General features: G+C 34.9%; 4 protein-coding genes, 2 long non-coding RNA genes and 1 other non-coding gene across 9 annotated transcripts; 3 read left to right on the forward strand and 4 right to left on the reverse strand.

Moving 5' to 3' along the window:
- Window positions 1–292: 292 nt before the first annotated feature.
- Window positions 293–3,531, reverse strand: LOC130512531 (uncharacterized). Of its 2 annotated transcripts, XR_008946087.1 has the most exons (6): window positions 2,785–3,531; window positions 2,485–2,617; window positions 2,254–2,359; window positions 2,032–2,177; window positions 1,717–1,959; window positions 293–1,621 (listed from the first exon to the last, which is right to left on the reverse strand). It is a non-coding gene; the product is annotated as an uncharacterized LOC130512531 (long non-coding RNA). The 2 variants fall into 2 exon arrangements; XR_008946086.1 differs by lacking the exon at window positions 293–1,621 and having other exon boundaries at window positions 1,642–1,959; window positions 2,785–3,530.
- Window positions 3,532–6,328: 2,797 nt separating this feature from the next.
- Window positions 6,329–6,452, forward strand: LOC130495342 (small nucleolar RNA snoR86). The gene has a single exon (XR_008934613.1). It is a non-coding gene; the product is annotated as a small nucleolar RNA snoR86 (small nucleolar RNA).
- Window positions 6,453–8,264: 1,812 nt separating this feature from the next.
- Window positions 8,265–9,552, reverse strand: LOC108862897 (uncharacterized). The gene is made up of 2 exons (XM_018637162.2): window positions 9,180–9,552; window positions 8,265–9,065 (listed from the first exon to the last, which is right to left on the reverse strand). The coding sequence occupies exons 1-2, from the start codon at window positions 9,490–9,492 to the stop codon at window positions 8,356–8,358; spliced, it is 1,023 nt and encodes a 340-aa protein (XP_018492664.1). The 5' UTR covers window positions 9,493–9,552; the 3' UTR covers window positions 8,265–8,355.
- A 257-nt stretch (window positions 9,553–9,809) lies between these two features.
- On the forward strand, window positions 9,810–11,195 carry LOC108862898 (uncharacterized). Its single transcript, XM_018637163.2, has 5 exons — window positions 9,810–9,978; window positions 10,189–10,293; window positions 10,402–10,657; window positions 10,755–10,832; window positions 10,926–11,195. Exons 1-5 carry the CDS (start codon window positions 9,940–9,942, stop codon window positions 11,051–11,053), a joined length of 606 nt encoding a protein of 201 aa, XP_018492665.1. The 5' UTR covers window positions 9,810–9,939; the 3' UTR covers window positions 11,054–11,195.
- A 479-nt stretch (window positions 11,196–11,674) lies between these two features.
- Window positions 11,675–12,580, reverse strand: LOC108862899 (dihydroneopterin aldolase 2). The gene is made up of 3 exons (XM_018637165.2): window positions 12,424–12,580; window positions 12,053–12,249; window positions 11,675–11,974 (listed from the first exon to the last, which is right to left on the reverse strand). The coding sequence occupies exons 2-3, from the start codon at window positions 12,241–12,243 to the stop codon at window positions 11,779–11,781; spliced, it is 387 nt and encodes a 128-aa protein (XP_018492667.1). The 5' UTR covers window positions 12,244–12,249; window positions 12,424–12,580; the 3' UTR covers window positions 11,675–11,778.
- A 1,944-nt stretch (window positions 12,581–14,524) lies between these two features.
- LOC108863266 (uncharacterized) lies at window positions 14,525–21,608 on the reverse strand. 2 transcript variants are annotated; one of them, XM_056986800.1, is made up of 9 exons: window positions 21,454–21,608; window positions 15,981–16,338; window positions 15,819–15,852; window positions 15,532–15,723; window positions 15,373–15,462; window positions 15,214–15,279; window positions 15,042–15,133; window positions 14,894–14,941; window positions 14,525–14,794 (listed from the first exon to the last, which is right to left on the reverse strand). In XM_056986800.1, the coding sequence occupies exons 1-9, from the start codon at window positions 21,458–21,460 to the stop codon at window positions 14,677–14,679; spliced, it is 1,005 nt and encodes a 334-aa protein (XP_056842780.1). In that variant the 5' UTR covers window positions 21,461–21,608; the 3' UTR covers window positions 14,525–14,676. The 2 variants fall into 2 exon arrangements, with proteins under 2 accessions (XP_056842780.1, XP_018493140.1); XM_018637638.2 differs by lacking the exon at window positions 21,454–21,608 and having other exon boundaries at window positions 15,981–16,829.
- Window positions 21,609–22,241: 633 nt separating this feature from the next.
- Window positions 22,242–23,167, forward strand: LOC108860899 (uncharacterized). Its single transcript, XR_001950761.2, has 3 exons — window positions 22,242–22,379; window positions 22,455–22,517; window positions 22,652–23,167. It is a non-coding gene; the product is annotated as an uncharacterized LOC108860899 (long non-coding RNA).
- Window positions 23,168–23,635: the final 468 nt, after the last annotated feature.

A 23,635-nucleotide genomic window follows, 5' to 3' on the forward strand; every position in this document is an offset into this window, starting at 1 on the left:
ACAGATGTTATATTGAAAGGAAAATAAATAGATAATAAGCATGATTATTAAAGCCGCGTGCATTGAACAAACCCAAAAATGATTGATAAGACTAAAAATGATTGATTGAATGATATAGTGTTCCAAGAAAAAAGATTGATTGAATGATATAGTGTTCAAAAAAAAAAACGATTGATTGAATGATAGATAGACATACATACGAGAATTGCAGGATTTGAAAGAGGTCCATTTTGATTTCTAAAAGAATATTTGAAGTGAGTTTGTACAATATTAGTTACTAGGGTCGGCCCGCCCTACGGGCGGGATATACTCTACTTGTGATATAAATTATTATTTTTGTATGATTTTGTAGTTTGTGTTTTAGATTTGAATTTGAATTTGCAAAAAGTGTGTATGATACACTACAAAAAAATCATAATATATTACATAAATAGTATCAGGAAAACAAATAATAGTAATTCGAGACACTTAGTAATTAAGGATACAAAATATTTGTTTTGTGGGTTTGAAGATTTGGTTAATTTATCGGTATATAAATTAATATGTTGAAAGATATTTTATCATACATGATTGTTGGGGGTGAGATACTATGGTGGCTAAGTTATGATGGTCTTTGAGTTTGACAATTGTGTTTTACAATTTTACATTCCCATTTTTGTTTTATATCTATTATCCGTCATCATTAGAATTATGTTGATTTTTGAAATATTATATGTCAGTTGTGTGAATTAAGTTTATCATTGTTGAGTTTTCGAAAAGAAAGAAATTTTGAAATCTACGATTATTGACTTTAAGTTCCACCTGAAGAGTAAATTTAGGTATAAATTAATATGTTGAAAAATATTTTATTATACATGATTGGTGGGGGTGAGATACTATGGTGGCTAAGATATAGTCTTTGAGTTTGACAATTGTGTTTTACAATGTTACATTCCCATTTTTGTTTTATATCTATTATCCGTCATCATTAGATTTATGTTGATATTTGAAATATTATATGTCAATTGTAAGAATTAAGTTTTATCGTTGTTGAGTTTTCAAAAAGAAAGAAAAATTTAAAATCTACGATTATTGACTTTAAGTTCCACCTAAAGACTAAATTCATGTATAGTATTTTTGCTAAATTGATTGGTTATATTTTTAAAAAGTTCTAATTACTATTTCTTTAAGTAAAACTTGAATTCTCTTGCTTAAAGTATGGACACACATTGTTTAGTTTGTTTGTAATAGTTACATTTGACATTGATTTTCGTAATTGTTGTGGTAACATGTAATCGTGGTTTTTATATTTTCATATCTTTTATGTTAAATAGTGACCTCTTAAATCTAACCCAATAAACATGTTGTAAAGTTATTTTTTTTATTCGTTTTTATGTATAACAAACACCAAAAATCAAGCTTTCAAATATGGATTCTGATCCTTACCTAGAAAATATAGGTAGTGAATGATATGACTTATTTGATTCCTGGACGGATAACTAATGGTGAAGTGTGAGATAAGGCTGGTGAACATGACTTCCTGCTAGAACTTTGAGGTTGTGAGCTTTATAAGTTCTCTTCTTACAATCTTGCATGATGGACTTTTGGGGATTGAAGACAAAAACGTGACTTTACGTATCCTCTTGTATGGACAAAAAGTAATCCAAACAAAATTCAGAATATATAAGGAACCACGGCTGGATTAGTTACAAAACATGGTCTGCATGATTGAAAAACCTGCTTTGAGACTAAGCTCATGAGCTCACTTTCGGATAAGTTGCTTCCAGATGTTCTGACGATTTATGCCATTGGATATTGCCCAGCTTTATTGTCAGGGATACTACAAAAACAATAATAGAAAAGTAAGAGCTACATCCCCAAGCTCATGAGCTCACTTTCGATAAGTCCTCACGGCATTACTGATGCATCAGCAATCTCTGGATGAGCTAGCAACACTGCTTCTAGTTCACCTGGAGCAACCTAACCAAATTTATAAGTTTTAAAACATTAAGAAGACCACACAAAAGTTCATTATGTATATTTTGTTTGTACCTGATAAGCATTGCATTAGATTAGCTCCTTTAATCTATCAACAATAAAGACAAAACGTTCACTGTCAGTGTAACACAAAACTCCAGTCTTCAGCCATCCTTTTGAATCAATAGTAAAAGCAGTAGCTTCCTCGTTCTTGGAATAACCTTTAAAAGCAACTCAACACAGTTTCATACCAGCACCAAACGCAAAAGAAACACTTTTTCAAGAAGAAGCATACACCTTTATCACGGTAGGACTCTGGAACCAGAGTTCGCCAGTTCAATCAACCCCCAAGTCACGACCCGTATCCGGATCCACAATCTTAGCCTCCAAAGACAATTTAAAACTGGATTCAAAACCATATCACAAAGAGGAAATAAATAATATCAAAATCATAATTCTAAACATGAATCTAAACACGGGAGATGTGTTCAAATATATGATGAACATGAATTTTAAAAACGGAATCACCTTAGATTCCAGAAGAAGCATATTTACTCCAATGAGGTCGCCACCACGTTTAATATTTCTGACGTTTGAGTTGGTTTAAGGTTGAACCCGAAAAAAAAACGGCAAAACCTTGGAGAAAAGCTGGCACCATCGTCTAACTCACCATTGACATACCAGCAGAAGCTTTATTATTAACTTAGTCCACAAAGACCGTCAAATATAGATACAGCAACATAATAATAATTAAAATTCAGATAAAAATCCACTAAAATTCGTCAATTTATCTTTATTAAATAAAGATTTATAAAAAAAAAAGATTACCCAGAAGGAAGATTATCAACATAGCTGATGAGCATTTAATCTTGCTTCCACCTTCAGAAGCGACGCCCGCGTGCATCTCAACAGTCATTGCGTCAGCCACTTGTCTCAGATTCCCACCTCCCGCAATCCTCCTCCATCACCCTCAGGATCTCTATCACACGCTCCCATTTCCCCCGAGCTTTCCATCTGCCGCCTCACTATATACACCGCCGCCGCGCAAACCGCCGCTGCGCAGACAACCGTCGCACCAACAGCCACTTTACCCATCTCTTCGATCTCAAAACGTATCGAGATGGATAGATGATCTCGAGAGCAAGCCATTTCTCAGTAAATAAGTAGATTGATTTGTTCAATAGAGTGATAGGATGATTAAGAGTGTAGGGATGCTAACCTTTTTATAGTCAAACCACCACCGCCTTCGAAGAGAAAAGATGGCATTGAAGATAGATCGTGTACGATGGATTGATGAAGGAATTAATAGGAATGAATCGGTAACCGACGGATTTCTAGATCTGTATGAAGAAGAACGAACGAAGATCAGGAAGGAAACGCATCTGTTTAGGATTCCCGAAGATTGTGTCGATGGGCCTCAAGTCGAAGAAGATTAGATAAGCGTGACGAAGCCCAAGTGAAGCCTGTTCCGACAGAACAAAACTTAAGTGATACGGTGCGTATCTGATGTGTCTGCGCGAGATGCCTCCTATTTCCACGCTGGAATCTGACGTGGCGCGTTCAGGAGAGATTAAACTCTTCTTTATATATAAAGATTTTGTTATAAGAAAGTGAGTTCCCTAAATTAATATAATATAATAAATTAATATAACAATTCAAAATTGATGCAGCGTGGATCATCCTTATCTTCTTTGGCTTTGGTGTTATTTCCTTTTCCGTTTAGTTTTAAGATAACTACTAGATCTTGATCCGCGCTTTGGAAGCGCGAAATATTTTACGATGAAAATTTTTACTAATAACTTAACAAATATTTTGGTAATTTTTAAAAGTGTGTATTTAAAATATTTTTGCATTTAAATCAGTGTTTTTAAATTCAACCCGATTGTGATTATACCGGTTAATTCGGAGATCTGACAATTCAATTTAGGTTTTTAAAATATTTATATTAAAAAAAATTACTAAAACCCGAGACTAACCGATTAAACTGTTGGATGACCGATATGTAATCTAATTTGATTTAAATTGTAATAATTTCATAATTTGTAATCTTATACTCCAAATTTTAAAGTTCATTAGTTTACAATTTATGAAATTATGACGTTTCTACAAAATTTTAAAAAGAAAATAATAGATATAACATAACTAAGATTAATTATTGTATTGTTTGGAAACATTGATAGTAGTATAAAAAATATATTGTTTGGAAACATTGATAGTAGTATAAAGAAATAAATATATTGTTTGGAAACATAGATAGTAGTATAAAGAAAGAAACATTAATGATTTAATGTAAGTTTAACTATAAAGTATAAATGTAAATTTAATTTAAAAACTTACAAAATAAATGTTAAGTCCAATAAAATGTTTCTGTTTTAATAAGATAGATTAGTTTTATTTATATTTTTAAGAGATCATAATCTCTACGGTCTTTGGTCTTTTTTAAAGCATCTCCAATAGAACACAAAAACTTATTCTATATTTTACATTGAAATAGAGTAACTATATTATAGAGTTTGATTTGCTCCAATCGTTCATTCTATAATAGAGTTACTCTATTTATAGAGTGAATTATAGAGTAGTGTTGCTTTTCCACTCCAAATATAGAGTGAAAATCAACATTATTCTATAATTCACTCTATAAATAGAGTAACTCTATTATAAAGTGAACCATTGGAGCAAATCCAATTTTATAATAGAGTTACTCTATTTTAGTATGAAATATAGAGAAAATTATAGAGTACTATTGGGGATGGTCTTAAAGACTATATATAGTGTTCTCTAGATTTGTAAGGAGACACATTATTATTGTTTTTATAAAACTTGGCTTTGGTTTTAAACTCTTGTTTACAATAGTTCATTGGTTGAACTCAACGGATTCAAGCTTAATAGATTCTCTTGGGAATTCTCAGACTAAACAATTGATCCTATCCTTTCGGTTACTATCCTGCGCTTTATTAGTTGGTATCAGAGACAACCGTTTAGATTTCTCAATCTAAACCCTTCGATCATGGCACCAAGGAAGCTATCAGACGATCAGCTTGAAGAAATACGTCTTATGCTTGAGACATTCACGGCTGGTCTTCAAGCAGCACTTCAAACAACCGTGACTACCGCCCTCCAGACGGTGTTACATGACCAACACAACCATCGTGTGGCTCATGCGCTCTATCAAAAATCAATTAGCATTTTCATGCTTAAGTTGAAAGAAGAGGTGATAATGATTATCGACGGTTTGCTCTGAGTCTTTTTGACTAATATTTGACTATAATAAGGAAAAGACAAATAAAATTGTCAAAGTGATGAATTTCAGTAAACCATCAAAAAGTTTAAAAGTGACATTTGTAAGACATCTTACCACCGAAATTTGTAGGTTATGTTAAGACTGAGATAACTTAAACCATATATATATATATTTTTGTACCTAAACCGAATATTGAGTTTTTTATTTGTGTAAGATTTTAACCAAAAACAGAAAACCCAGAAGACAAATTAGATTAGCAAACCAAGTTAAACCGGGAGACATCAATTAACCTAATTATGAAGCCTTATATATAAACCCAACCTCCTTTACATATCCTCAAAACTTTAGAAGCCTCCTCCTTTGTGTCTCCTCCTTATTTCATCTTATTCGTTTGGTCTTTTTACATAATTTTCGTTTTAGTTTCTACCTATTCTTCAACTCCACATAAGGTGTTGCTTGTATGTATATATATCCATTGGTGATGTTTATATATATACATATAACTTTTATCCATTCTTCAAATAGCTGGTCTTGTTGGCAAGATCTCCAGGTCTTATTAGTTTTGTGTACGGTTTTATTCAGATAGTAGGTTATCTTCCCAGTTTTTCATATTTGATATGAATCCACTTGAAAATAGTTTGGATATATATGATGTGCAAAAATCTTCCATCCGCATGCCATGTCGTTTTCGTAGGCAGAGTGGCCATCTTTTGCATATACTAACCTTTAAATGCCTTTTTATCATGTTTGACCCTTGGGAGTGTAAAAGATTGATATTTCAATAACTATTCTCAGTAATATTGAAATCGATTTTTTGACCTTTTGGCATACATTATTAAATTATCTCTAAGTTTTGACCAAAAAAAAAAAATTCTCTCTAAGTTTATCTTTTCTTTCTTCATCATCTACTATATGTTTTCTAACTTTTCAATAACTATTCTCAGTAATATCGATTTTTTGACCTTTTGGCATACATTATTAAATTATCTCTAAGTTTTGACAAAAAAAAAAAATTTCTCTCTAAGTTTATCTTTTCTTTCTTCATCATCTACTATATGTTTTCTAACTTTTCAGTTTAAAGATTTTTTTTTGGTAAAGCTTTTGTATTAATAAAAGTAAAGCCAATTTGCAGAGCAATGACGTCAAAATATAAATGGCGTGAGTTGCCTTGAAGGTTGGCAATAACAAATAAGCGATTCTCCGTGCCTATCAACCTTTATCATTTTGATCGTGGCCTCGAACAAGTCGCTACATTCATAATCTTGTATTAACTCTATAGTCCAAAAAGAATTACAGGCAACCAAACTATGATAATAAAGAAAAAAAAACAGAACACCATGGACTCTTTTTCGGACAAGGAAGGAGACATGCGCACCACGTAAAAATAAATCATTCCTTTATTCAAGAAGAAAAGTCAATTACCATTAATAGAAAATTCTTTTATTGACAGTTATTGATTTTACTCCTATTCCAATGAAAAGTGTTGGGATAGTGTCCATCTCAAACTGTTAACAGATAACTCTATAAAAAGTTGAAGTTATTGGCACTTGAAGAAAATGAAATAAAACAGTTTTCTTTTCTGTAATTTGTAGGCCTGGGCATTCGGGTCGTCGGGTCGGGTTCGGGCCGGGTCTTTTCGGGTCCGGGTCTTTCGGGTCTAGGAGTTTAGGACCCGATAGGGTAATTTTAAATTTTCGGTTCCGGGTCGGTTCGGATCGTGCCGGGTCCGGGTCGGGTCGGGTCTTATATAGTTGGACCCATTCGGGTAATTAGAATTTATCGGTTCGGTTCTGGGTCGGGTTCGGGTCGGGTTCAGTTCGGGTTCGACCTAAAAAATACCTAAAAATACAAAAAAAAATCTGAAAATATTTATATATCCGAAAATATTTAAAATTTTATTTAAAATTTGTGTTTTTATTATATTAAAATGTGTATATATATTAAATTATGTGAGATAGAACAATAATTGGTTGTATCCTAGTGGCTAATCCCCTTGCTCTGTAGACAAATAACCCGTCTTCGACTCCCCCTCGATTCATTTTATATAATTTACATTATTAATTCGGGTACCCGTCGGATTTCGGGTTCGGTCCGGGTCGGGTCCAAGACCCGCGGGTCCTCTACAACAAGACCCGATAGGGTAATTTGATCGGATCGGTTCCTACCCGGACCGGGTTTTTTCGGGTCGGTTTCGGGTCGGATCTTCGGGTCCGGGTAAAATGCCCAGGCCTAGTAATTTGTTTTGCACCGTAATTAAGCAAGAAAGATGTTCATATTAAGACTGGTTTTGAGAAGGTGATGATAGCCATACAAAGAAGCTTGAAGTAGACCAGGGTGAAATCACACTTAGCGACTTATTGAATTCAAGATTAGAAACTGTTGCACTCTGCTCTCCTTTAACCGTAAATAACAATGATGTCACTAACTGAGCCGCTTATTCAGCTGATTAAGTCTATACACCTACAGAACCATTCCTTTCGAAAATGTTACAGGGTGAAATCTTGTAGAGAGGTATTGATGCAAAGATACCCGAAAGATGATGGGGATAACAAGAGATGATGGAGACTTCCTGTGTGAAGAGAACAGTTCGAAAGCAAACTGAACAGCGATACCTTCAAGGTATCCGTGCAAGAGTAGCTGATGCTGCAGGTCCATGGCCATACAAAAGACTTATGTTTCTGCAAGAGAAGGTGAGAAGCAAGATGAAGCAAAAAGTCTTCAAACATCATGTCTGTTTTTTTCCGAGGATTATAAAACTAATTGAAACCCGGTTTGCCGGCATCTCCATTGTATTGGATATAGATGAACTATCTTCTCAACGTGTATTATCTTCAGGGCCAAATTTGGTCAGTGTAATAGGAACTGTTCTTCTGAAGTAGCAAGAGGTTACATAAAGCTTTCTTTCCCGAGACTAGCCTTGGTTTATGGTCTCTGAAGGAAATGTGGAAGAGAATCAACTCTTCACAATGAATGAAGAGAAAGATCCTTTGTTGTTATATCTCTTACTTAGCTTTAAACCAAACACATCAAAACTGTGCTTTTGAGTAAACTGATGTCTTTTGCTGAATCACCGTAAACCAATTTTGAAGCTCTTATTGAGAGAAAAAAAAACATAGCAATTTGAAATTCAACACTAGTATAAAAATATCAAAGCAACTTCAAAGCTCAAACGCAGTTTCAGGCGTCCACAAACGAAGAAGCTTATCATAAAACGAGCAAGTTGCCACAAGACTCCGCTTCTCATCTTTCCCCTTATACCAATCTGCTCCATAAGCAAGAGACTCATGCTTGTCATACCTCTCCATCACTTCACCTTCCCCACCACCAACCTTCACTACAGCAAAACCATTATGCATACAAGCCGCCAAAACCACACCGCTCACAGACGGATGATGCTTGATTCTCCACACACCTCCACCTAAAGACACAGATATCTCATTCACAGGCCTAGAAACCGACCTCGTGTCCCAAACCCTCAACGTCTCATCATAACTCCCAGTGAACACAGAGTAAGGATCACTAGGACTCGGCGAAACGCAGCAAACACCCATCGTGTGAGCTTTCGAATTCTGGAAAACCCGATTGTCCCCGGGACTATCTCTGATATCCCAACAGCTGAACTTGCAATCATCTGATCCAGTATAAACCAAACTAGGGTTGTTGAGATCAAACGAAGCTGTCCAAACCTCAAAGTCGTGTCCTTTCCATTCTTGAACTGTTTCTAGATTAGAATCAGTGAACGAAACCACCGAAGCAGAGCCGTCTGATAAACCAACCACAATCGATGTCGATGATTGATAATCCCAATCGAGATAAAGACACATCGATGAACTGATTTTCTCGCCAGCGACTTCTCTCAGAGAGTAACCTAATTGCAAAGCATGAAACTTTAAACTCAGATTGTTTCAAAGCATACAACTTTTTAAACTCACATTACAACTAAACCGGTTAGATCCTGTCTTAATCGGTTTAAAGTCAGTACCTTTGTCTACTTCAGTGTCATCAACCTTGTAAACTCTCAAGCAACCATCAGCATCAGCTTGAGCAAGCGCCAAGCTTCCGACACCAACGTGGCTCCAACGGATATCGAAGACTCCGGTGGTGTCGTCGACTTTGTGTAAGAGATTTAAACGAGAGTGTTCGACGTCGAATAGATAGACAGAGCCGGATCGGGAGGGGAGATCTCCTTCTTGGAGTGTGTAAGTAGACGCTGCGAGCAAGTTCGAGTAAGGCTCGTGAGGACAGAACTCTACTGCGTCGGCGTTTCCTTCGAGGTAGCAATGAGCTGCGTCCATTGGAGAGACTCAACTACTTTTCCCGGCGGCTAAACAAAAACGCAGCAGAGGAATGAGGCTAATAAGAAGACAGCGGAACGACGTCGTGTTCTCAGAGCCGATTATAATTTGGTATAATCCTTCATCCGGTTAAGTTTAAGTCAGATTTAAACCGGTTGAGATTTATCGCCGACGATTGCTTGCTACCTCGACGGCTAAGCAACGGCTAATAAGAAGACAGGGGAACGACGTCGTATTTAGAGCCGATATTAATTTGGTATAATCCAAACAGATTAAACCGGTTAAGTCAGACTTAACCGGTTAAGAGTTATCGTCGACGATTCAATTGAAACTGTTGTGGTCGTCTTCAACCATTTAGAAAGCGATTGCGGCGGAGAGGAAGGAAGATCGGGGATTTATCTTTATAGCTTTACTGTGGAGACTCGATACTGTATTACTGTTTGATCTATGGAAGCGGTAGAGAAGCCAGAAGAAACCATCCCAGGCGTAAGTCTCTCTCTCACTCTCAAATGCATAGAACGGATCGTTCGGATAAGGATCATTTCTCTGTGATTAGTTCCTTCTTTAGAGGCAATGCGTTGACGATTACTTGTTTGTAGTGATTTTCATTTAAGAATCTAGATCAGAGTTAGGGTTTTGAAGTGGTTTATGGATGAATTTAGGGGTTTGATTGATGTTTGTTATTACATGAAACAGAACTCTTCAAGATTAGCTGGGAATCCAAACTGGGGAACAGCAACTGTTGTCGGGATATTCGCTGGAATGTTATACGGAGGGAGCAAAGAGGCTTCTGCTTCTGTGGTATATCTTCACATTTAATTTCAGATAAAAATTCGTTAATTGTCTTTTAAGATATCAAAATTTTGAGAATTAGCTTGAACCTCGTCAGTGTCTGTTGTTTTGAAACAGAGCAAGGATGCAGAGGTGATGTTGAAGATGGGTAGTACACAGGACAAGCGAGAGCAACACAGATTGATGCGAGATGCGATGGAGAAACGATTCACCCGAGTAACTCGTGGCTCCCTCATCGGAGGGATGCGCCTTGGAATGTTCACCGCATCCTACTTCAGTCTACAGAACTTTTTAGCTGAGACGCGAGGAGTGCATGATGTTTTCAATTTCGTGGGAGCTGGTTCAGCTACTGCTGCTGTCTTTGGCCTAATCAGTACGTACTTTTTTTACATTACCACATTCTCTGTTTGCACTTGTAACTCTTTTTTATGTGTTCTAACTTGTCCTTATCTCTAACCACAATTTGGCAGTGCCGGGGTCTCTTGCTTGGCGTGCGCGGAATGTGATGCTTGGTTCACTTCTTGGAGCTACAGTCTGTTTCCCTCTTGGTAATTACTTTGCATCTTGCCTTACAAGTTTTCACCATATGATAGTTTTGAAATTGGCTGAAAACTAAGTGCAAACCGTATTGCTTGCACAAGGTTGGTTACAACTGAAGCTTATGGAGAAAGCAAACGAAGGCAACAAAGAAGACATGAGCCACCATGGCGAGGTCACGAGTGGTGTTGGTGCAGCTATTGAGAGACTCGAACAACAGTTGAGAAAATAAGAAAGGGAACCGTTCACAGTTTTGTTTGTATGCTATATATTCAAGCCGATGGGAATAAGATAAACGAACAAAAACTCTGTTCTTTTTGTAATTTCGTACCAAAATGTTGATGGTTATTTTACTCTTTTAGCACTTTACATCACCCATGAGTCAATAACACTCCTTACTTCATTATTGCTCATACCAGAAGAAGAGAGAGCTATCTACTCCAAGATTCTACACTTTCACCACTACTATCCCATGCCTCTGTCATCATCGAAATGATATCAAACAAATTCTCATACCCATCTTCATATTCATCACCATCAAGACCACTAATGCTATCATCATCAATGCATTCATCCTTGCTATACTAATCCATGCTTTTATTGGCACATTTCCTTCTCCTTTGACGTCTAATTCTCTGCTCAACGATGTCTCATCTTTCTCTAGAAGATCACCTTTGTCATTGTACGCTTCCACGAGAAACACAGAGTCTATATTAGGGAACACAGTTAACGATTGTATGTAATTTACGCAACTCTGAATGTCTTGTTTTTTTTGCATAGAGGTCCTTGTATATTTACTTTTGTTTGAAAATGACCCGATACATATAAAACTGTAAGAAGAAACACAACGGGAAATGGCAATCTCTCTCGTCCAAGTCATTTCAATGTTTCAACTTTGAAGCTACATGGATAGAACTGAGACAACAAAACTGAGAAAAACAATGCATTTGGTTTTATTCAGTTTGCGCGATTTCTGAAAATCTCGACCCCCAAGTAATCGAGAGCGCTACAAACAAGCGGAACATTTGGCTTCCACAGCTTCACCCGAACAGCTGTTATCCGGGAAAATGTAGTCAGAGTTTTGGAGGCTATGAGTTCCGCTACTGCCTCCAGAAGGTTTCTTGATGGCCCTTCTACAACTTCCTTAGCCAAGCTGAAAAATATGATACAAATTCCAATCAGCAACAAAAACAAAAATCATAAAACAGTTCTAGTTACAAAATAGCTTAACTTGTAAATGTCGACATAGCTGACTGAATCTTCTAAGTTGTCTGAAAGACCTGCCTTTTTGAGACACATGTATGCATCAATGTCAAGCATAAACATCTGGCCCAGCGTCTTCTCTTCAGGAATAGCTCCATGGTAACCGTAAAATTTCAAACCTCTAAGTATCAGTTTGTCCCCCATCATGTCATTCTCCATTTGATTCTGTTTAGAAAAAAACAACTCACACTACGGCATACATATAATTGAACAAAAAGTCAACGATAAGATGAACACAAGTTGGAAAACTTCAAAAGATCGTTCCCAAGTAACAATTATACGAATCTGGGTCAAGATTTCTTCAGTATTAATGGGAACATCGAGTAAGATGAAACTTACCAGATTTGTGAAAGAGAGAGAAAGAGTTAAGCGTAGCAGCAGCAGCACAGGGGGATGGACACGAAGGAGAAGACGGTGACGACTAATACCGTGAGCTCCTGACGAGAGAGAGTCCTGGAGTCACGGTTCGCTGCTTCAAATTCTAATATTAAGGGCTTCAGCCCATTGAAGCCCAAATAAATTCGTGTCTCGTTAATGGCTTGGGCCTATCTCCATCGTTATAAATTCGTGTTTGTTTGGTGTGTTAAGATTAGATGGACAGAGAAATCAAATTAGCGCATTACTCTGAAATCTTTGGTTTTTCATGTTTGTTTGGTGTGTTTTTTTTGTAAAAGATTTTTTTTTAAAATGTTGAATCCAGGAGAGTCGCAAAACTGCGGATGGATTCTTTCTCTAACGTATTCAAATGAATCCTAAATCATGAATCCATAACCTGAAACGTGTTATCATCCCAAGTTAGTCCACTGCCACTTGACCACAAAACCCGTTTAAAATGTTTGTTTGGTGTGTTACATAATCTTTTTATTGCTTGTTCATGTAGGCCTTCCAAAATGTTACAATTCACAACATTGTAAATGAGAAAGATCAGGGTGACAACTATTTTGCTTAATCTTCTCAATCAACTCTCAAATTCTTCTTTCTTCTCATGAGTAGAATTTTCTTATATTCTTTAGTTAGGTTAGGAAAAAATTTCCGTCCTTTTTCAAATCATAATCTTTTCATTATACAGAATTATGATCATGAAAAAAAATACATAGCTATTTTTGTTCATATGTCTTCTCATTATCTTCTCCCCACCAAAAATAGATGAATAAATACTGCATTTCGCTCTTTAACCATTACTAGATCATGACCCGCTCGACCGAGCGGGAGTCATTTTTTTTATTTTTGTTTTTACTAAATGTTATACATGATCGCCAATGTGTATTAATATAAAATTTTGATAAATAACAATGTGTACTAATGTGTTTAAATAAGCAATGTGTTTAATTACTAAATTTGATTTTTAAATTTTATGATAATGTAAAGTAGTTTTTTCTGTATTATTTAAAATATATAGTGCTATATATTTTGTATTTTCAACATTTATCATACAAAACTTACATTGGGGTATTATTTATATGAAAATATATGTAACATAATATATTTATATATTATATAAACATATGCACACCCGCACGGGTTTTATTTTTAAAATGTATTCTATATTGTTTAGTTTTATGTAGTATCGAGTTTGTATAATTCAATTTTGTGTTTAAAGAACAATATCAAAACTGTCTTTCGTATGTAAAAATAACATTTTGCAAGCGCGAGTTGTGTCTTTTTATTGTAACGCAAAATTTTATATAAAACTTATGTTTTTTTACATTACGAAATTTAATTTTTTAAAATAATTATTACGTAATATCAAAGTGAATTTTATCTCTGAGGTCTAATATATTTTGTGTGTAATGGTTCAAAGCATTTTCGATATATATTATATTTCAGTTTGGTTTGTTTTTAGTATTATTGTATAAGTATATATTATACAATATTACTATATTCTATACATATATGAAGCTATGTGTTATTTGTTTTAGAAAGTAGATTAGGCCCAACGTAGTTATAAGAATAGTCATATCTTTATGTATGTGTCTATGACTTATCTACCTAATGTTATTCGTACTAATAAAATTAATATGGCCAATGAAAATATACTGATCAATTTAAAATGAATTGTATAGGGTAATTATAGAACGATTAATATTTTTTAGTATTCTTAGTATATATCTTATTTAAATCGACATGTAATAAATGTAAAAATCATATATGGAATATGGACAAAAAGAAGAATTGTATTTAAGGAAATACATCAATGCAAAGTTAGACTATGGTACATATTTTATATAAAGAATGAGACATTTAATTTAAATATATGAAGTCCATCTTTAAAAATCCACCTAGAAGAAGTTGTAATGTTCATGTTTTAATAAAATAGATTCTATTTCTCTGAGTTGTCATTTTGGTAAAACTAAATTGTCATATTTTCAAGCAAGCTTGAACAGTAATGTAACTTGCACCTAAGTCCGAAGTTATGTAACACTATAACTCTTATTTGATATGAGCAAAGAATTAATCATATTTATAATCAAATATGAGTTTGTTGCTTCATACTTTTTTTTTGTTTCCTTAATGTATCTTTCAAACAAAAAATCCCCTCTTTCTACTTAAATAAATCTTCCAATCAAACGTGGTTACTTTCTTAGCAAGCTACTACCGAGGACTCTGGTAAGACTCAGGGAACCATCTCTGAAGAAGCCGATGTTTTAGCTTGACCAACAAGGCAAAGGCTCCATAGCATGGCAAATGCATCACTGCAACTGAGAAATACCTGAAAATAAAGTCGCAGCATCATTTGAATGTAATCATCAGCCCTAAATTTTCCAACGAAATAGAAAATTGAAAAACAATAGTAAAGCTTTTAAGGTACCATAGTGGAGCATAGTGTGATGATAAGTCCAAAAAGGGGTAAGGCCACCTATATATTGATAAACATTAAGGAGTGATTACTGTCAAAAGTTAAGAATGATTACGGTAGAAAAGAAAAATAATCAGTGGTAATTTGTATGAAATGTTACCATATATGGACTAACGAGTGGAGAGTCCATTGGAACAAAACATAAACTATAGTCCAAGAGAAGAAGTAAGCAATTCTGAAGCATGGAAAGCTCTGTAATAATAGAAATTCAAGAATCAAATAAGAATCTATACAAGAGTATATAGCAACTACTGCAGGAATCTAAGATTTACCAAAGAATTCAAAGCAGCATCACCAAGCAAGAAAATGGCGTTGAGAGAGTGCATGTTGATCACCAACTGCAATATTTGATCATTTAAACTTTTATATTATGAATTGATCATCAAATGTAGTTGTACAATGAATAAAAAATGGCTTAATATATTACTTACAACATTGAGGCTATAATCATGGATCTCAAGGAAAGGAACAAGGATGAACCAGAACACACAGTCAGTGAGCAAAACTGCACCTGCATTCATCTGTTTCGCCACATATTCAAAAATCATAAATATCTTTGTGCATAGTAATGCATTTTGATTTTTAATTACCTGAAAAATTATTTGGAAAACATATCCCCAAAAATTAGCAGGATTACTAGAGTATTGACTCTGTTGAAGAGTATGATCAGAGCCTTTGGATCTTGCCCTCTCTGAGTCTATGGCTTCAATGCTATCTACTCTATCACCAGCCGCTCTTTTGTTGTATTTGTAGCATCCATGCAGCGAAAGAAGAGAACCTAGCTGTTAAAAGAATAACAACTAATGTAAGAAACCTGAGCAATGTCACTAACAAAGTTACTAAGAAAAGTAAACAGGTTTTGAGACAGTAACATTACTCCAAAATAGAGAGTGATCAAAGCAAAAGTCCACCTGCAAATAAAAACAAAAGATACCAAAAAAAAACAAAACCATTAGATACTGGTTCTTGTATCTACAGTCTAAAGATTGGATTTAAAGACCACAAAACAAAAGAGGCAATGATGAAATAGATAGCTTACTGTGTATAGTAGAAGAAGATGGTAGGTCCATCGACAAGGCCAATAATGATCAGCATGATGAGAAGAACGAAGAAGGCAACAGCTCGAAAAGCAAGAAGCCAAGCCGGGTGAATATTGCGGAGACAAGGCCTCCAAGTCTCGTCTTCGTATACATTCCCCGACCACTCTTTCTCTCCTCCGTCTCCACCGTCTCCGGTCCGTTTCCGGCGGAAACCTTCGTATTTGAAAATGAGAAAAGCGGTGATAACCATGGCTATAGCCATCCATATGCAGCAGATCATAACCCTCCAGTTAAACCAGTAGCTTGGTTCAGTTGTGTCCACTGTTGTTGTCGATGGATGCCAAGCATCTTTTAACTCTGTGTATGAAGATGGTGATGACAATGAAGCCATTTTGAGAGAAAGTTTCAGTCTTTAAGAGAAAAAGAGATAAGTTTTGTTTCTATGTTGAGAAGAAACAAAAACAGAGTAAAGACAGAGTGGATTATTGCTTAGGACTCAATTATATGTGACTAGAATAAATAGAAAGAGATTTTAAAAAACAATGTTTAGGGGATTTTGAAATCTAAGAGTCACGAGGTGATTAAAGATAGTCGAAGCAAAGTGAGAGATTCTAAGCTTTAAAACTATGTGTTCTTCTTCTTGCACATAAAGATGAAGAAAACCAAAAAAAAAACTATCTGATCAGATTTGAAATAACAATGTTTTAATAATAGAAAAAGGAGAAAGAAAGTGAATAAAGAAGAAGAAGAGGGAGCTGAATTCGAAGCCAAGGAAAGAGGTGATCCTTGTGATAAAAATGCAAAAAGCCTGTGATTGTGTAAGAGGACACGATTCTTTGCTTCTCTGCTTTAGGAAAGACAAGTATTTTTATACAGAGAGAGAGAGAGAGACAGAGTTAAATAGTTTTTACCATTAGTTCAATAGTTTTTACCAAAAATTATTTAAATAGTTTTTACTTTTTACCATGAGTTAAATAGTTCAAATCTTCAATATCATCAACCATAAATAAATAAATAATGCATGAACAATGTGGCCATAGTGTTTCACTATTGAAAGTTTCATACAAATTAATTTAATTTCCCACGGAAGGAAAATGTTTGTTTTAGTTTTCTCTTTGGCATATACTCAAATTGATGCATTAATACATGAGAATATAAATACGTCTACGTTGATAAATTGTTGAATATATTATGTACATACTCCCTCCGTTTCAATTTATTTGTCGTTCTAGACTTCGACACACAGATTAATAAAACATTTAATTTTGTATATTTACTAGATAAAAACATCATTACCAATACACCTAATTAGATTTCAACCAATAGAAAAATTGATTAGATTAAAAAGTCAATAAATTTTGCATTGAAATCATAAAACGACACTTATTTTGAAACGAAAATTTTGCTCCAAAACGACATATAATTCGAAACGGAGGGAGTAGTTTTTTTTTTAGCAAAAACAGGTTTGTTTGTCAAAAAAAACAAGTTTGTTTAGATGCTCAAAGGATAGAGAATCTATAAAGATGTAAATAAAATATAAGGCATCTCGATGTGGAGTCTCAATCTTTTTGCAAATACCCAAAAAAGAGAGTATAAAAAGCTAGAAACTCTCAAACAGACATTGGGACGTATGCATTGTTTATGTGTCCTTTCCCTTTCGTTATATATATTATACGCATGTACTATATATATGTTATGTATATAGATACTACATACATATGTGAATATGTAGCAGACACTGTATAGGTTGGGAGATTCCATGTGGGGAGGAGTCGCAGAAGTCAGAAATGCTTTGTGCTTAGTTAGGTTATATAGTTCCACCACTCACAGAAAAAGAGAAATCTATTCAATATTTGAATTTAGTAAATTAAAGGATATGTTATAAACTGTGAGGATCAATAAAGGTTGTTATCTCTCTAGAACTCTCTCTGCCATCTCTCTAGACTCTCAGACTTGATCTTCGCCTCCGGCCGGCGGGTTTGGCTCCTTGCCACCGCCGGTCCGGCCAAAACTTTCTTCTTTTTTTTTCTTCCCTGTTTTGTTTTCCGACACGGTTTCTTCAATCTTTGTACCGTGTTTTTTTGATTCCGACTACCCACCATCCACGTTGGTGGTGGTTCGGCTTTGGTGTTCCGGGAGACGGTGGGTTCGCCATCGTTTATCGCCGGCGGTTGAATCTGGGGCCGTACCGTTTCTTTTCCGGTGGCGGTTGCCGGCTTTCGGTCCTCGTGGAAGGTTTCGAGCTGTTGAAAAGGTGTTTGATGGCCGAATTCGGAGGAGATCTCGGTGTATCCGATGGAGTCTCTATGAAGGTCGGGCCTTGGCGTGATTGACTCCGATTTCTATATCCCCAATACTGTTGTTGGTGATGAAATTTGGTGGTCGCAGTTTGTTGTCCCGGTGTGTCCGGTGGGTGATTCAGTTTCGATTACAGCGTCGACCTCTTCATGGGGAGGAAGTGGGTGATTTGCGTTCCGGCGAGATGTCGGTCTTTCGGTCCCGGCGGCGACCACCAACCGCTAGAGATGACGAAGCGTCATTCTTCAACACGTGTCCCGTGGTGTTGCAGTTTCCACACACGTGGGGTAAGACGTGGAGAGTGATGGGGCTTTGGGTCTCAATTTTTGGGCTTGGTGGTTTGGGTCGTGGGTTATCAGATTAGAATATGTGTATGTTTGGGCCGTTTTTGGGCCGTGTACTGTTCTTTATGTTTAATAAATATTTCAGATGGCAAAAAAAAAAATTAAAGGATATGTTTTGGGGAGCTCTCAAAGAAATTGTGAATCGTTGGATTTGACGATTTTGATGTATCATTGGCAACTAGAAATTAACGAAGGGAACAGCTTTTGTTGTGGCTATTTCTTTTTACCAAGGAAAAAATTGTAATGATATGTTGCTTTTGGTCAAAGGCAGAGACTGCGTGAGCGGGTGGGACCCATCGAACCCGAACCGAAGACTTTAATGAGGTTTCAGTCGTACATGCTAAGACCAGAGTGTAGGGCCCGTTCTCGTTGTATGTTTAGGAACAAATGTTCTGAGGTCGAAACTTGTATGGAAAGCTATTTGAAAATGGATCACGTGGTATAGCTAACCGCGATGAATGATCATTTGAGTACGTGGCTAGTGTATCAAGCGTGATTTTGTCTAGTTTGAAACAATTATAAACTCAACATGAGAAACATAGAGTGTTTTTACTGAAAAAAAAAATTGAGAAAGAGAATACGGTTATTCATAGATTGATAATAATTACACACAAGAAATGGTCTAACTCCAAATTTAAGCAAAAAAGGTCTAACAAGACACTAATATCATATATATGTAGGTGCATTGTGGATCCTTACTACTATCCTGAACTAGAACGATGACCACTAGACGCTGAAATATTTGCTATACGGTTGTGTGTTATGAAATACTCCATATATGGCTTACAACCTAAATAATTAATATTTGGTTTGATATGGTTAGACTAGTGTCTGATTGGTTTATGCCTGCGGCTTCTAAATCATTCTAGATATGTAGAAGATCGTTAGTATAATAAAACATAAAAATGTTAGTATTTCACAAAAGTTAGATATGTAAACACTTACTGATTTCTCAGTTGAATAGAGGAATGTAGTATCTATATGTTTAAAATAAAAAAAATATTGGAAACTATAGTGGATATTTCTAGTGGGGTTTAACTTGTTTTAGATTTTCCTGATGATGATAATGCATGACTTGCTGAATACGGTAAAAAATCAGGTACAATTACATTTTAAAAAGTTTTTTTTTTTTGACAAAACATTTTAAAAAGTTGTCTATATTGAATGGGGCGATGATCTAGGGGTGGACATTTCGGTTTAGTTTCGGGTTCGGTTTGAGTTCGGTTTGGTTTGGGTAATTTGGATTTTATAAAACTCAAACCAATTAAAACCAAAGTAGCTTTGGTTTGGGTTCGGTTTGGGTTTAATTCGGTTCGGTTCACTTCGGTTTGGTCTAGTTTGGTTCGGTTTACATTATTATGGTCTAGTTTGGTTCGGTGTAGTTCGTGTTAGTTATAAAATATGAAGGTATCAGTTTATACTTTTATTAAAAATAATCAACTCATAAACGATAGAGTGAGAATATAAAAACTTATGTTACATGATTTTATATATAATAGTATATATTATTTGAATCATATTTATATATTTTTTTAAATATAGAAGTTATGAAAAAATAAAAAACGAAACTTTAACTAAAATTTACAATATGTTAATATATATATATATATATATATATATCATATATATTTTTACTATATATATATTTGATTATCGGTTTGGTTTGGTTTGGTTCGGTTAAAACCCAAACTAAACCAAACCGTTCGGGTTGAGTAAAACATGAACCAATTGGGTTACATAAAAAACACGGTTTGGTTTGGTTCGGTTTAACTTCGGTTTGGTTGGTTCGATTCGGTTCGGTTTGGGTTTTTTGCCCACCCCTAGGGCGATCCATCATAAGGAATGCTTATTGGTAACTTTCAAACAACAATTTTAGCAAAAAAAAAAAAAAAACTTTCAAACAACAAGAAAAACAAATATTTGCAATAAAAAGAATAAACCAAAACATACGATACGATACTAGTGGACTAACCTAGGGATATGCTTATTGGTAATTCCAAAAGATTTTGATGCCTAGTGTTGTAAGACTTTTGTCTCTTGACTTACAACAGCCAATGCAGATTATGCATATTGAAAAACATACAAATACATACTAAGAAAAACATACTAATACATAGTAGTATGTGAAATTAATGAATTCATTAGAAGAAAAAAATATACATAGTTTTATGTTATTCTATAGTGTTATAAGAACGTGATAATAGGTGAGGCTACAGGTCAGTCACGTAGGTAAGGTTAAAGAGAGGAACAGGGAATTCATGTGTGGCAGAAAGACAGCTGTGACAAACAGAACCAAAAGAGCGTGCGAGAGACGATAGCGACGCGTCTTGGCCACTAAGTAAACGCGTTTGCAACAAAAACTGCCGTTATTTTCACGTCGCTACTTATTACATTCCATTTTCAAAACGACAACACACACTACTAAGAGTTTTCCAATCTCTTGTCTCTGTTAATTGATGAACAAAGTCACAAGGTTTCTTCCACAATTTCTATTCTTCAAATACATACCACACATACGAAAAAAAATTCAAATAAATATCATTGCAAGTAAATGTATTTTTGCATTCCACTATTAATAAACATAAATTGACAATGAGTGTAATGATATCTGTATATAAGGATGAATAAATACACTGTATTTAGAAAAGAGATAGGTAGTGGGTTTGGTATTTATATTGTGAACTATGCCGCATCATAATATAATCTTTTATATAAAAACCGAAAATCTATATGTTTTTTTGGAATAAATAACATTTTCAAGATTTGACAAAAATGCTTCTCAATGGTTTCATGGGATCAAACAAAAATTAAGGATATTACAGTTTGGTACCTTTCATGGATTCCAATTTTCTTGCAAGATGGAAAAGAGAGAAATAATCGCCCAAAAGAAAGAAAAAAAATATTGGAACAAACCAAAAGATGTTGCTTATATAACAAACAAAAATATTGAAATGTGTAACAAACAAATCATGTAAATGAAATTTAAGAAAGGGTGGAAAGCATGAGGAGCTTTAAAGACAATGAGAGGAGCCTTGCCTTGCCAGATTGGGGTTTTACACAAGGTAGTTAGTTAGCTTAGCTTACATGTTTCAAGTGCTTTTGTTCTCCAAAGCAAGAATCATGTGTCCTAATTCTCTTTCTTTTTCTTAACAAACTCTATGAAAATTCAAGAGGTTTTGTCTATATTGTTATATATGTCTTTCATCGAGACGCCGCATACAGTATTATTTTTAAAAAGTTCAGTTTCAAAGTTATTCAAACTCTTCACAGATTTTCAGTAATAATGTATTATCAAAACCATTTTTCATTTTATTTTAAAGTTGCATCATGTTTATACCTTACACGTGAATCTAAATAATTTTTATCATGACATTCTCAAAATTAGAATGTTAACTTTTCTATATTTTTTTTTTGCAATGCGTGAATGGGAAGTTAAACACAAAAATGATCCAAGTGTTGCATAGCTTGTTTAAATAGAAATAATAATAGCTATTAGGACGTTTATTGGGCCTGAACTTGCGAAATCTAAAGAACTTGGACCTGAAAAGAATAGCAAAGGATGTTATTATGGCCTAAATACCGCAGGCCTAAATGAGCCAATCACAAAGTTCTGTTTTCCTTCACTTGAATCAGTAGTAGGGTTAGAGTCAGCACTGGTTCCTTCGCCAACAAGAAGACACGACCAGAAAGATATTTCGTAGAGCTTTCACGATCATCATCAGAAGAACAAAATGCTCATCCCTTAGAGATGATAATGTATCTGTCTTTTGATCCATCTTCAATTATGCTTTGCTTCTTTTTCAATCAAAATTCGATGTGGGATGTTTGCAGAGGTGAAGGCAAACGCAGGTGTGCTAACAAATTTCGAAGTGGTTGACTTACTAAACTCAAGAGGTACATCAAATGACACTACAAGATTTATAGCTCCCATTGCTAGATCAGAATACAAGGTGTATTTTGACTTTAGCCTTAAAAATGGATTTAGTGAAGGAGCTACTTTTTGTTTTGTAATTCAAATGATCTTACAGGTCTATGATTATTTGAATGAGACTGCTTCTTCCACTCAGACACTAGAGAGCGTTAAAACATTCTCCGACAAGTGCAAAGATTTCAACCTCGAAAAGCTGAGATTCTCAATATCATCAAATATCCGGCCATCTATAGATGCCAAAGCCCTTATTAGATCCGGTCTTATAATCTCTTGTTCTTATACTACATTATTTACTATCATCAAACGTACATATGTTTGTATTCTCTCTTACGGGTTTTCATACTGTTTTAACCTTTGTTGATTGTGACTTTTGAAGATCATAGAGGATAGGAACCCAAAGAATGAGGAATCTATAGGAAGGGAATACTACAGCTCGTGCAGTATTTGCTACCACCTCTTCCTACAGTGGAAACTCATGAAAACGACCAAGATGAAACAAAGAACGGTGAAGGATCGTAACATTCAACTCCAGTTTTAAATTTCTGAGTTAGTATCTTTGGTTAAGAACATATACATTTTATTTTCAGTTTGTATTATTTGAAGTTATGCTTACATTTCTCCCTTTCATTTACAAAAAAAGAAAGATTTATTTTAGCTGGTGTTTATGTTCCATTTCCATATAACAATGTGGTAAATATAAATGAGTCATCATATATGACAAAAAAAGAAGACCATATGTGCCTATGTGGTAATGCAATCTTTTTGTGCTTTTGGGTAACGTGGGAACCTTTGTTGTGTAAGGTTTGAGTAAGTTCACATTGATTTTTCAGAATAGTCAAATACAGGGTTGTTAACAAAGTTGTAACCAAACAAAACCAGATCGAGTTATGTATTACAGGAGTATTAAGTTGCACTAAAACAAACTGAATGACAGATTATTATTAATTTTATTTTAGACAGTTTATAGATTCAAAAATTAAGAAAAGCTGGACCGGAGCAAAACAGTAAATCAAACTACACAATGTAGATTTAAAATCTTCTGACAATTAGGTCCATTATTTGATGATTTTAAAGGCATAGA

The sequence above is a fragment of the Raphanus sativus genome, chromosome 5 (assembly GCF_000801105.2).
Source record: "Raphanus sativus cultivar WK10039 chromosome 5, ASM80110v3, whole genome shotgun sequence".
Lineage (NCBI taxonomy): Eukaryota > Viridiplantae > Streptophyta > Magnoliopsida > Brassicales > Brassicaceae > Raphanus > Raphanus sativus.

Coding starts and splice junctions, on each gene's coding strand:
- LOC108862898 (XM_018637163.2), top strand. CDS start 9,940: ATGGAAGCGGTAGAGAAGCCAGAAGAAACCATCCCAGGC. Junction 9,979..10,188: donor CAGAAGAAACCATCCCAGGC/GTAAGTCTCTCT, acceptor TACATGAAACAG/AACTCTTCAAGATTAGCTGG. Junction 10,294..10,401: donor AAGAGGCTTCTGCTTCTGTG/GTATATCTTCAC, acceptor GTTTTGAAACAG/AGCAAGGATGCAGAGGTGAT.
- LOC108862897 (XM_018637162.2), bottom strand. CDS start 9,492: ATGGACGCAGCTCATTGCTACCTCGAAGGAAACGCCGACGCAGTAGAG. Junction 9,066..9,179: donor TGACACTGAAGTAGACAAAG/GTACTGACTTTA, acceptor CTTTGCAATTAG/GTTACTCTCTGAGAGAAGTC.
- LOC108863266 (XM_018637638.2), bottom strand. CDS start 16,372: ATGGCTTCATTGTCATCACCATCTTCATACACAGAGTTAAAAGATGCT. Junction 15,280..15,372: donor ATGATTATAGCCTCAATGTT/GTAAGTAATATA, acceptor CAAATATTGCAG/TTGGTGATCAACATGCACTC. Junction 15,134..15,213: donor ATGCTGCTTTGAATTCTTTG/GTAAATCTTAGA, acceptor CTATTATTACAG/AGCTTTCCATGCTTCAGAAT.
- LOC108862899 (XM_018637165.2), bottom strand. CDS start 12,243: ATGGAGAATGACATGATGGGGGACAAACTGATACTTAGAGGTTTGAAA. Junction 11,975..12,052: donor AGCTATGTCGACATTTACAA/GTTAAGCTATTT, acceptor CATATTTTTCAG/CTTGGCTAAGGAAGTTGTAG.